This window comes from Salmo salar, chromosome 15, assembly GCF_965601325.2.
Source record: "Salmo salar chromosome 15, fSalSal1, whole genome shotgun sequence".
Classification (NCBI taxonomy): Eukaryota; Metazoa; Chordata; class Actinopteri; order Salmoniformes; family Salmonidae; genus Salmo; species Salmo salar.
This window is the reverse complement of record NC_138305.1, coordinates 33245144-33258019: the sequence shown is the minus strand read 5'-3', so window position 1 is coordinate 33258019 and position 12876 is coordinate 33245144. Positions and strand designations below refer to the sequence as shown.

At 42.3% G+C, this 12876-nt stretch overlaps 2 protein-coding genes across 3 annotated transcripts in view; both read right to left on the bottom strand.

Annotated features, from left to right (window-relative positions):
* LOC106571204 (serine/threonine-protein phosphatase 2A 56 kDa regulatory subunit alpha isoform) overlaps positions 1 to 1842 on the bottom strand; it is an 86409-nt gene extending 84567 nt beyond the window's left edge. Inside the window, exon 1 of the mRNA XM_014143986.3 lies at positions 675 to 1842. Coding sequence (XP_013999461.1) covers positions 675 to 819 — 145 coding nt within the window. The 5' untranslated portion in view covers positions 820 to 1842. The remainder of the gene's footprint in view (positions 1 to 674) is intronic.
* Positions 1843 to 2007: 165 nt separating this feature from the next.
* dtl (denticleless E3 ubiquitin protein ligase adapter) lies at positions 2008 to 12332 on the bottom strand. Of its 2 annotated transcripts, none has more exons than XM_014143985.3 (15): positions 12066 to 12332; positions 11450 to 11554; positions 11249 to 11341; positions 10928 to 10989; positions 10695 to 10815; positions 10259 to 10324; positions 9750 to 9856; positions 9569 to 9642; positions 9226 to 9329; positions 8894 to 8998; positions 5174 to 5286; positions 4943 to 5032; positions 4442 to 4580; positions 3462 to 4152; positions 2008 to 3295 (listed from the first exon to the last, which is right to left on the bottom strand). In XM_014143985.3, the coding sequence occupies exons 1-14, from the start codon at positions 12115 to 12117 to the stop codon at positions 3482 to 3484; spliced, it is 1902 nt and encodes a 633-aa protein (XP_013999460.3). In that variant the 5' UTR covers positions 12118 to 12332; the 3' UTR covers positions 2008 to 3295; positions 3462 to 3481. The 2 variants fall into 2 exon arrangements, with proteins under 2 accessions (XP_013999460.3, XP_013999459.3); XM_014143984.3 differs by having other exon boundaries at positions 3500 to 4152.
* Positions 12333 to 12876: the final 544 nt, after the last annotated feature.

Below are 12876 nucleotides of genomic sequence, written 5' to 3'. Positions count from 1 at the left end.
AGCTAGGATGAAATTCTCAGAACGCAACATTTCATTGATATGCAGGCTTCTCCTTACCAAAACAAACAATATAAAGTTAATGTAGTAGGCCTATGTTTACAGAGAGCTCTGTAGTTTTCATGGATTCAATACATAAATTAATGCATGTGTCTGGCCTTGGCCCACATGTCTTGTACAGGAAAATAACCAACAACTATCCAGGTGCGTCGTGACTAGTAGTACTGTACAAAATATATAGCTGTCAAAAGAGCAATTACCATGCATAACAACGGTGCTATTTCTGAGTGGAGAAATTGACAGGCAGTGATGGAGATTTCACACCAGCTAAAACGTAGGCTGTGCACAATATACACAAAAGTATCAGCAATTAGATCAATTCTCATTCTCTCGATGTAGCCTACTTTGCCAGGATTGCACTTCAGTCCTCCTTGTGAGCATACATCACAGCTGGGTGCCAAAGAACAGAGGCTGAAAATGCAACTGTCATTAGCTACCCGTTTCATTGACCAACATTTTTATCTCTGTACAGATCGTCTGACTGTACAGATTGGTAGAATATAGTCAATGTCCGACTACGTCAGGTATTGATCACGTTTGCTAGAGTAAACGTGAAGTGTCAACACCCTCACCCTTTCACTTGAGACTATTTCAGGCAGCATTTTTTATTTTCTTACCTTTGAGCTGCGGCAAGGGTGAAAGCTCGGTAAAAGTTTGAGTTCGGAACTGGGACGACCCTTGAGATTTCTTCTGTTTCTGGGCCTTCCTCATTGATTTTCGCGTGAACCCGTCCACTTTCTCAGACGCAGAGATAGCCGACATTTTGAAGCATCAACTGTATCGTAAAAATATTTTTTGACATGTGCACCAACGACAGATTTAGGGTTTCCACAAGTGGGCTATGTCTCCCAGCCCAGGAGCATCAAAATCTTCTGCAACTTCAAATAATGGCGTAAACAGCAAACTTTTAAAAACACCTTATGCTTGTTTGATCCACTGAAGTTTGTTAGTTAATCAGTTTCCACGTAAAGCCCGCATTTTCGTCCCGCTTGTTGAGTCCAGCGAGCTGTTTTGAAAACTAGCTAGCGTTAGCTAACGCTACGCGTATCAACAAGCCAGCCAACTCATGACAGATTTATGAGAAAACGTATCTAGGTTAACGTTAGCTAATAGACTGACAGCAGAAACACTGCCTAAATAAATTGCTGGGTATATTTAACTTGTAATTTCTGCAATATAGCAACCTGTTGCTATAATTGTCATTTTTATAGCTAACCAGCTAACGTTAGCTACTTCAGAGAGAACACTTATGCTAACTAGCATAAAACTAGCTGTCAGTGCTAGCTTTTTAAATGACAGACAAAAAATGCTAATGCTAGACAGCTGGCTGCTTGGCTAACGTTAGCTACCTAGCTAGCTGCTTCGTTAAAACGTACCGTTACCTAGATAATATGAACGTTTACAATTTAAAGCGAACTGTCATGATGAAATTCATACTATTTTCCACAAGAAAAATAAATATTGTATTCCGTGTCTTCTAGCAGCAGTTGGCTTTGTCAAAATGAAAAACAGTCTGGACGAATGAAGTCTGGCAACCACGAACTACTCAGTAACGTTCGTATATCGGAAGAACCACGGCGCCAATGGAGTCATGTTCAGCACTTTCCCGTATCCATTTAGTCGGAAATATCGAGTTGCGCTGAACACACCGATAATCACTTTTTACTGGTGCTCGGACGTCAATAATAACTTTTTCGATTTATTAGATAACACAATTCCATGTAAAAAGCCGCCACACTGCAAACTCGGTGCAACCATTAACAGCTTTATGAGTACATCGTTGTCGGGTTGCATTGCGTGACAAAAGCGTACGTCTTTGACAGACAACTGCAGTGGCCAACCAAAATGTTGAAACAGGCATGCTCGTACCTTTTTTTTTTTTAACCAATTGAATTCGACTAAGACCGGGCTCTAAACCATGTGACAATATGCACAGAAAACAAATAGCAGTAAATTGGCAACTGGAAACTTTTATAAATAGGCAGGATACTGTGTCCATATAAACACAAATTGTTAATATTGTCATTTCAGGCAAGTGATTCTTTTGAAGCCAGGCACAGGTTGCAATTACATCAGTTACTATATTTATCCATCAGGAGGATACACTAACATCCAATTAATGTCACCTATATTTGCAGCAGAGATCCAACAGTGTGGTGTGACGTTAAAAAGACTGTTTAACCCCACAATCATGTGATCCTCTGAATGTAAGCGCCCAGCACTAGTAGCATGCTAACCTTTGCACATGTGATCACATGCAGAGAGCAGAAGAAAATGTTCTCATGGAGGCACTAGCTCAGACATCCATGTTTCAGACAGACATAAAAGAATGTTGCAGGTTGACAGGACTACAACCTATCATGCATTCTTAGTCTCCTTTCAGTAAAAATTCTCATTGTGTATGTGAAGACAGGATTAACACAGTGCAAACACATGTCAAGTTACAACAACAGAAGTGGAAAGTATACTGGAAAAACAGGTTGGAGACCAGTGTCAGCAACCTTTGAACAGCATTGCATGGGCTGTGAACTGTTAAAATGTAGTACTAACAACACTAACTCACCCAAAGTTTGGTTTTAATGTACTTTTCTAAGTATTGTCATGTCTAGGGACTTGCTTTCTGCATTATCATCTAAATATTTTGTAGGGAAATCTGACATTAGACTTTACTAATGGTAATTTTAGTCTCATGCCCTTTGTGAATACTCATGACTTAAAGTGTGATATGGTAGTGACACAGCTAATTATTCAGAATGGGGAACCAAGACTGGAATTCAAACTTGTGCAGACATAAATGGTGTAGGGTGAAGTTGCCCCTAGATGCATTTAATGGTTAAGGTTAGGATTGGTGGAGGGGAAGCGGATCATTGTAGACAAAGTTTACGTACAAAATAAAGACGTGAGAACAGGAATCTCTTGTAAGTTTGTCTTCTATGTTGAGTGGACAACTCATTGTAAGGATCCTCAAAAATGGGTGCAATATTGGGTATATTAAGGTTAAGAATCAACCCTCATATATTTAAAAAGATTTCTCTATGTTGAACAGTGATCCAAATTAAAATACATATATAGGAAATATATATATTTTTTGTTACAAATATAAATAATGTCTCTCTGAATCAGCACTGAGAACCATTTCATTCCAAGCTGATCACTCCCGAGTCCTTCGCTGGAACTAGGAAGATATTTTCTTAATGGATTTCGGTGAGCGCATTGCCCAGGAGGGAGAGGACATTGCCTGGGAGAAGGAAGGAACAGGAGAAAGGTAAATGATAACGGTTTCCTGGTTATACAGTAAGAGACATCAATGTTTTTTCTACATTGGGAACACCATGTGTTATCATATGAAAAACACGTCCAAGAGATAGCGCAAATCCTGTTAAGAACATCAGTAGACTTCATACATTTCTGGTCAACTTGTAACTTAGGATCTTGTGTATACCGGTGAGGTCGGTATCCTGCCATCTTGCCTCTTGGGGGCACTGGTGCTTCTGGGAGTGCTGCTGGGTTTTCCCACACCTTTCCTCAGCTTCTGGCTCATTGCTGACAACCAGTCTGCCCCTTCTGGAGAGCTGTTCTCCTTGTCTGCCTGTGTGGCTGGGACAGGCCTCTGGTCCTCCACCTGGAGGTCTGCTTTTCCCCAGGCCTCGCTCCTCTCTGTGCCCGCATGAGGTGGCTCCTGGTTAGGGCAGCACACTGCTGCTGGTCCCCGGCTCCTCTTGGCTGCGGGGTAGAGCCCTGTGATGCAGTCACAGTCCCCCGCCGCCCCACTGTCACCATTCTCCAGCCGGCGCTCGGCCGTCCTCTCCGAGGAAAGGGTAAGGAGGGGACAGGGGCTACGCACCTTGCGGAGAGGAGGGGTGATCTGTTCTCCGGGAGGCCGGGCAAACCAGTTCCTGATGGAGGGCATTTTCTGACATATGAGGGTGGCCCTGGCGCCATGGGCCTGAAGGGGGGAGGCGGCGGTGGTGTTGGAGGCGAGAGGCAGGTCTGCTCCTCTGGGGGCGCAGGCAGCAGGCTGGGGGGAGGCCAGGGCCCCCAGACGCCTTGGCCGGGGACTCTTGGCTGGGGTGCACTCCGCCTGGTTCAAAGGCACTGAGAGAGAAACAGAGTTTTAGTTTCAATCAAGAGTTCAGCTTGTTCAAGAATCATTGGAGATAGTCATCTTTGTTATGGTTGGCAATATACAGGCTATACAGACTAGTAAACGCATTTGAGGATGGTAACCACCGTAATGGATATGGAATTTTAGATACTGCCAATCCTCATCAGGCCATTTTAGTAAAGAAGAACCATGTACTATCCAATTCTTTAATTGACTGGAATGTAAAACATTTAATGGACCCCCTCTCTACTGATAGATAGCAGCAGTAGTGGTACTCACTTGGACTGGGCATGGTGGTGGCAGGTTTAGGACATGCCCAGCCCACCAGATTGTCCTTTCCGACAGAAGACTTTGCTCTATCCGTACCCCGGTCCAGACGCCAGATCCGTACGGTGTCGTCATCAGAGCAGGAAGCGATCTGCCAAGACAGAACATGAGATTACACAGGGCCCCAACCTGCACTTCTCCTGGCCTGGTTAAACCAGAATGAATGATGCACTCATCATTGTTTCAATGGTGAACACAGCTTTTAGTCTGGTCTACCCAGGCTACCAAGCTGCACCTCCACCTCCAGACCACTTCAACTACCACAATTCTGTTTTATGGCAAAATAATAATATTTAGAATGAGCAGATCAAACTGAAAACATTTTCTCCAGGGACAGAACGGATATAAAGGCAGCTTAAAGGGTATCTTTCCTGGCCGCTGCAGGATGAGTGTTCTCAAACTCATCTGAAATCACACTGGCTATGTGAACACAGACCAAACCTGAGATCTCACCTTTGTGAAATCTGTGGGGCACCATGCTATGGAGGTCACTTGCTGGCGGTGGCCCTGAAGCATCATGGGAGGCTGTTTTGGGTCGGCGATCTGAAATCGGAATATAAGTTGGTAAGACACTAATAAATGCATGGATAGAATAGTCAAAGCATGTTGATTTGTCAGCCATCGTCTATCAGTCTGCTTTTCAAAGGTTTTCACTGGATTGGTCAAATAAAAATGGCAGCTCACCTTCCAAATGTACGCATGATGGTCACTTGAGCCACTAGCCAGGAACTGGTTGTCGGGGCTAACAGTGGACTTCACGTCAAACGAGGAGTTGAGGTGACCACCGAAGACTGCCACTGCAACAGAAAGACATGTATGAACATCAGGAATAACATGCACAGCACTAGACATTGAAACCACCAGAACAACATTTCAGTTGTTCAGAGTATACAGTGCGAGTACACAAAGTGGTCAACAAATGGGATCCTGAAGAGGCTCTCCATATATTACTTCTTGATTGGTTCAAGATACTGGTCACATGGTAGGTCAAAGCCCCCTGGGCTACATTCTTGGCTAATTCCTGAGGAATAGTGGTTGCAAACAATACCAGGGCCGCATTTGGTATTTATTAGGATTCCTATTAGCTGTTGCAAAAGCAGCAGCTACTCTTCCTGGGGTCCACACAAAACATGACATAATACAGAACATTAATAGACAAGAACAGCTCAAGGACAGAACTACATATCAATACATACACACAAACGATCAGTTCATTAAGCACCAAAGGGGAATTGAGTGAAACAGGGAGGGACTACCTGGACTTGTCCAATACGAACTGCTAATTTTCTCTTTCCATTGCAACCTGAATTGTTTTCTGTTGCATGTCCCAATGAACACAACCCAGACTTTGATGACTCATTAAGAACACAAACACTGAGGTATTTCTCATCTTTCTGTCAGACAGTCTCTTGTACACGGAGGTACCCACTAGAGGTCAACCGATTATGATATTTTTTTTCACCGCCGATACCGATTATTGGAGGCCCCAAAAAGGCCGATACTGATTAATCGGACGATTGTTTTACTTTTTATTTATTTATTTGTAATAATGACAATTACAACAATACTGAATGAACACTTTTTTTTAACTTAATATAATACATCAATAAAATCAATTTAGCCTCAAATAAATAATGAAACATGTTCAATTTGGTTTAAATAATGCAAAAACAAAGTGTTGGAGAAGAAAGTAAAAGCGCATTATGTGCCATGTAAGAAAGCTAACGTTTAAGTTCCTTGCTCAGAACATATGAAAGCTGGTGGTTCCTTTTAACATGAGTCTTCAATATTCCCAGGTAAGAAGTTTTAGGTTGTAGTTATTATAGGACTATTTCTCTCTATACCATTTGTATTTCATATACCTTTGACTATTGGATGTTCTTATAGGCACTTTAGTATTGCCAGTGTAACAGTATAGCTTCCGTCCCTCTCCTCGCTCCTACCTGGGCTCAAACCAGGAACACATCGACAACAGCCACCCTCGAAGCAGCGTTACCCATGCAGAGCAAGGGAAACAACTACTCCAAGTCTCAGAGCGAGTGACGTTTGAAACGCTATTAGCGCGCACCCAGCTAACTAGCTAGCCATTTCACATGGGTTACACAAGCCTCGTCTTGGGAGTTGACAGGCTTGAAGTCATAAACAGCGCAATGCATTGCGAAGGGCTGCTGGCAAAACGCACGAAAGTGCTATTTTGAATGAATGCTTACGAGCCTGCTGCTGCCTACCACTGCTCAGTCAGACTGCTCTATCAAATCATAGACTTAATTATAACATAATAACACACAGAAACACGAGCCTTAGGTCATTAATATGGTCGAATCCGGAAACTATCATCTCGAAAACAAAACGTTATTCCTGTTACATTGCACAACCCTCAATGTTATGTCATAATTACGTAAAATTCTGGCAAATTAGTTCCCAATGAGCCAGGCGGCCCAAACTGTTGCATATACCCTGACTCTGCATGCAATGAACAGAAGAGAAGTGACACAATTTCACCTGGTTAATATTGCCTGCTAACCTGGATTTCTTTTAGCTAAATATGCAGGTTTAAAAATATATACTTCTGTGTATTGATTTTAAGAAAGGCATTGATGCTTATGGTTAGGTACAGTCGTGCAACGATTGTACTTTTTTCACAAATGCGCTTTTGTGAAATAGTCTTCACAGTTCGCAACGAGCCAGGCGGCCCAAACTGCTGCATATACCCTGACTACCCTGACTCTGTTTGCAAGAGAAGTGACACATTTTCCCTAGTTAAAAGAAATTAATGTTAGCAGGCAATATTAACTAAATATGCAGGTTTAAAAATATATACTTGTGTATTGATTTTAAGAAAGGCATTGATGTTTATGGTTGGAGCAACGTGTACCTAAGTGATTATATGCAACACAGGACAGGCTAGATAAACTAGTAATATCATCAACCATGTGTAGTTAACTAGTGATTATGATTGATTGATTGTTTTTTATAAGATAAGTTTAATGCTAGCTAGCAACTTACCTTAGCTTCTTACTGCATTCGCGTAACCTCGTGGAGTGCAATGTAAAGCAGGTGGTTAGAGCGTTGGACTAGTTAACCGTAAGGTTGCAAAATTGAATCCCTGAGCTGACAAGGTAAAAATCTGTCATTCTGCCCCTGAACAAGGCAGTTAACCCAACGTTCCTAGGCCATCATTGAAAATAAGAATGTGTTAACTGACTTGCCTAGTTAAATAAATGTGTAAAAAAAAAATCATAATAATATTTTTTTTTTTTTTTTAAATAGGCCAAATCGGCGGCCAAAAATACCGATTTCCGAGTGTTATGAAAACTTGAAATCAGCCCTAATTAAATCGGCCATTCCGATTAATCGGTCGACCTCTAGTACCCACTCAGCCATTCAACAACCTCTGGGCTATTGTAAAGACGATTTATTATGATACGTGTCAGGCACGTGAATGACAGAAGCCAAATTCATGATGTGGCTGTACAACAGGGGTCATGCTGTACAACAGGGGTCTCCAACAGGTCGATGGTGAGCTACCAGTTGCTCACAGCCCACCTATGAGCAGCTCACCAAACAATTCTGAAAGTACATGCAATTTTCAGGTGTTCCACCGCAAACTGTCATAAATAAATCTCACAAGTATCAGACACCATTAGCTCCCAGCTAATATCTAATCAACGCAACATTGACATTATTTCACACCTAGTTAGTCAATATTTGTTTAAAAAGCCAAACTTAACACAATAATTAATTTCCAGTAGTATTGTCCCTGTCTGTCTGCGTGGTGCGCGCATTTGTCTTGCACTCCATGCGTAGCCAGCCAGTGGATGTGACAACCATCTTGTGGGTTGACAGAAATACTATCCCCAAAATCTTCTCAATTAAAATGTTAACTGAAAAGTAGGCTTATCTGGCAGAAGTATATCATGAATAAGTAAGTATATCATTATCTATTATTTTCTAACTTTGCCATGAAATGAGCAGACAGAACCATCTCTAGACCGGCACAGACAGCACATTCCTCACTTGCTAAATGTGCAATTAAAACAGCCACATCCGGAATAAAAGGGGAATTACACACAACATTTTGAAAAGGTTGGCAACCCCATGCTGTACAACTAGCTATTTAAGCAAATTAATCTTCCCAAAGTATGGCATTTTTGCCAAACTGACAGACAGCTTCCCATACATCAAATCGCCTCAACTGAACAGAAGTAGTGTGCAGCCCCATCTGGTGGTAAACAGTGGTACTGGCAGATTGAAATGTAGTGGCGTGCTGGAGCTGAATGTGAATGGGTGGTAACTAACTTGCTTTAAAACAAAGTGATGGGCTGAATGCAGACATGCTTCTGATGGATGTAGCCATAGAAACAGGATGACACAGAATGAGCTTTGTATGGAGCATTTGTTTACCTGGAGTGGTTTTCAGCCCGCCGACATTGAACATGTAGATGTTGTTGTCAGTGCAGTTGGAGAACAGGTTGGAGCCAGTGGAGTCCAACACCAGCCCTGAGTAACCTGTCACACAGACAACACAGGCCAGGTTATACACTAGGCCCTATTTGAATACTTGTAAAACATTTCCTTCATTCCTTGAAGTAATCACCAATCTGATACTGTTGGCTAGGTGAAGGTAGGGGTTCCAGACACCAAATAGCTTTCACCAATCCAGTGAGGTCTGACGTAGGGAAGATGCAATTTTGAAGAACTCAAATTGGGCCATCGCCATGTTTGAGAAAACCCACCTAGCTTCTGTGTGCTAGTCCCTGGGTATGGGTACGCCTGGAGGGGGGTGGGGTCATGGTGGTACACTGTGTAGTTTTTCCGGAGGTCCCACATCTTGATTATCCTGTTTAGGAGGATAAATACATCACAATTCAAGTCAGAATCATTCTGCGTGATGCAGGCGTCACATACATCCTTACGAAAGTAATCTGGTCATGTTCAGTATGCACAAAACGCAAGGAAACAGGGTGGTACCATCTGAATTTGTCTAATAAGAAATGCTTGCTTTAGTTTCCCGTTGTAAAACATTATGTTACGGTGTGTCTCAATGAATATGGTCCTCTGTTATTAGATTATTCTTACCCATCAACGGCACCTGAGGAGATGAGTGTGTGTTCATCCTGGAACAGAACCACTGTGACACTCTGCTGGGAGTCCTACAAGAGAGATGGAGACAAATCAGTTATCCCAGTCCCCTATTCAACATTAAAAACAACGCTGACACCGAGTCAGTTGTTAAGGGTATTAGGGTATTACCACTCACCACAGAGGGGTCCATGCCGGGGCGTTTCTTCTTCGTCTTAGAGGGTGTGTTTCTGTCCATTTTATTGTGAGCTCCACTGATCTGCTTTACCTGCCTATAGAAGCCATCTGAGGGAAAAACAAACTCCATTACTCACTGAATAATCTCTTGTGGACAGACTACATAACATAACTGGTATAGTAGCATCTGCCAACAAACTGTGGGATGCGATGACTGTACCGGTGCACAGATTTTTTTGTAACTGATCATTTGGACAGGTGTACGCCTCTTTTCAAATTTCAGAAAGGGGACATTTGGCCAACTTGCAAAGAGAGGGGAGTGAACCTACCGGCCTGCTATCGCTCCACGTTATAGTATATTATAGTATAACACGTGTCCCAGCAGAACTTAATCGAGCATCTGATGCAATAACCCAAGATTTTAGTTCCGGGTTTAAAGATTACTCACTGAAAAAGTCAAACATCATTTACACTAAAAAAAAGCGTAATCACTTTTATATCTGGCCTTACCTTTTTTGCTGTACCTTGTGTCCCAGACCATAATATTCCCATCTCGGCCCCCAGTACAGAACACAGCTGTGGGAGAAGAGAGAAGCCAGAGTGGAGGGTTACCATGGCTACTCATGAAGAAGTGTCCGGACACAAACAACTAAGTGTGTATTTGGCCTAAAAAGCACGGGGTCTCCTGGGGTAAAACAGAAACTGTGCAGCAGTCGTTTAAGAAGAGCTTTGTTTTCAGTAGCTGAGCTGTGAAGCTGGTCAGTGATGATGCCTACAACTAATCAAATAACAAATATTTGTGGCATGGCTATACACATGTACAGTCTGAAAGACCATACACTCGATGGAGCAAGCAGTGTCTCTGTATTCAGGAAGAATGTCTACAATGTATCGGGCGCTGCCCCTCTGGGACAATAAAGTTATATTGAATTGATTAGAAATGTACCTTTCTCCTGCCGTGTGAATGCAACAGACTTGAGGCTGCACTGGTGCCCCTTGAAGCTACCAAGGAGCTCCCCTGATGTCACATCCCACAGCTTGGCCATCTGATCACCTGACGCGGTCACCTGATGGTGAAAATACAAACATAATTTGATCATGTGTCCTATAAAATGTCTATTAAAAAAAATACTAGTCTGATCACTGTGTGTGAAACAACCAGGAAAAACTTCTACTCACCAAGCTAGCCTCCCCTGGCACCCAAGCAAGGTCACAGATAGCATTACCATGTGCCAACCATTCTATGGAATAGAATACATTAAGTTTGTACCTCAATTGGCCTCTGATGATATTTCATGGTCCAACAACAAGACAAAATAGACTGGTGATTCAGACAGCTGCGGTGACAATTGGCTAGTCACACAACTAGTGGTGTGCCTCACAACCTTCCTAGGAGGTCTGCATCATATGGGCGCATCATGATCATACCATCTGTTGTCTGAGCCGAATAAACAAGGTACTCTGTTGGTGGTGTGATTCTGTCACTCAGGTATAACATACCTTTCAGAAGTGGACTCTGTCGGTTCTCTGTGTTGTACAGCCTCAGGACTCCCGTCTCACTGGCCACAGCAAGGACGCCCTGCAGTCCCGGGGCTGAAATCGACAGGAAAATAAGCAGTAAAAATTAAATAAATAACGAAATCAGGACAGTGATTAATGGTTGTCGCCCTCAAAGACAGAGTACAATATTTATTGTATTACCTGTAGAGAAGGCGACCCCCACATTCCCGTATGTGATGTGTTCATCATGACGGGCACACTGGTAGCCGTCCAGCAGAGAGGACAAATTGTATTTTGGGCTGAGGTCTGTTGTGAAATAAACAAATAGCCACTCAGGAACATGCAGTGCAATACTGTATGGAGAGCCACCCTAAACCCCGTCCGGTCTGGGTAGGTCCTTGGCTTATGCACGCTAGCCATTAGTTATAGAGCTAGCTACCAGTACTTCCGTAAGGTTGCAACAATTATAGAGCTAGCTACCAGTACTTCCGTAAGGTTGCAACAATTAACAAAACACATATATTCAATGAAAATATGCCATCGAGTATAAGATAGTAACATGATCAGGATATTATTATTTTTTTATGAACGAGTCGACAGGAAAATAAGCAGTAAAAAATAAATAAATAACGAAATTTGAGACTGAGAAGACTGAGTAGATAGATCTAGCTATAGTCGACACACAATGGCCAGCCTAGCAGCCAATAACGCTGAAGTGGACACAGCTGAGCCAGCTAGCTTACTTAGGCTAACTAACGTTAATACGAGTCAAACCAGACGGAATACTGTCTGGATCCTTATAAATTGACATTCTTACCATTACACCTTCGTTTACAGACTCCTCTGTCAACAATGGAGCGAAAAAGCATTTCTGTTACTAAGCCGAAGCTAGACGATTCTTCTAATATTTTCAGATGAATTTCTGTACGGTGGTCATCAGTTCGTGGCTCCCCTTTCGCGTGAACTGAAGTAACATATATATATATATATATAAAATGTTTTTATTTTTTTTACTTTTAATATATATAACACGAATCCCCCGCTAAACCTACATAACACTCGCTGATTGGTTGGAAATCTGATACTTCCTGTATTACGTCACTTTCTCCCTTTGTGCGGAATGAAACATGCTAAATTCAGTGGCTAAATTGACACTGTTGAAGAGAATATAAAGTTATTTCACGTGAAGTCTAAAATATAAGCAATGTCGCTTTTAACGGCACCAAATTCTTGTCAGAGGCTGGTTATGGGGAACAAGAATTTGATACAAATTCAGTTTACATGGAGTTGGACAAAGGTGTGTACAGTTAACCAGTCATCAAGCAACTAGCTTGCTAAGCTAGCTACTACAATTAAAATGACAAGGTAGCTTGTTAGCTATTCGTCACAGTGATGAGCAAACTAAAACTACCTAGCTACATTGACATTGCCCAGTTAGACTGCTTAGATTATCTAAATGTTTGACTCATAAACTGGGACATGCTTAACACCCCAGCCATCCTACAATCCAAGCTTGATGCCCTCAATCTCACACAAATTATTAATGAACCCACCAGGTACAACCCCAAAACCGCAAACACTGGCACCCTCATAGATATCATCCTAACCAACGTGCCCTCTAAATACAC

What these genes read in the sequence shown, in the direction of transcription:
- dtl (XM_014143984.3), bottom strand. Translation starts at nt 12,117, where the DNA reads ATGCTTTTTCGCTCCATTGTTGACAGAGGAGTCTGTAAACGAAGGTGT. An exon ending in CCGGCATGGACCCCTCTGTG is followed by an intron (nt 9,643 to 9,749) that starts GTGAGTGGTAAT and finishes TCTCTCTTGTAG; the next exon opens with GACTCCCAGCAGAGTGTCAC. An exon ending in CACCACCATGCCCAGTCCAA is followed by an intron (nt 4,153 to 4,441) that starts GTGAGTACCACT and finishes TTTCTCTCTCAG; the next exon opens with TGCCTTTGAACCAGGCGGAG.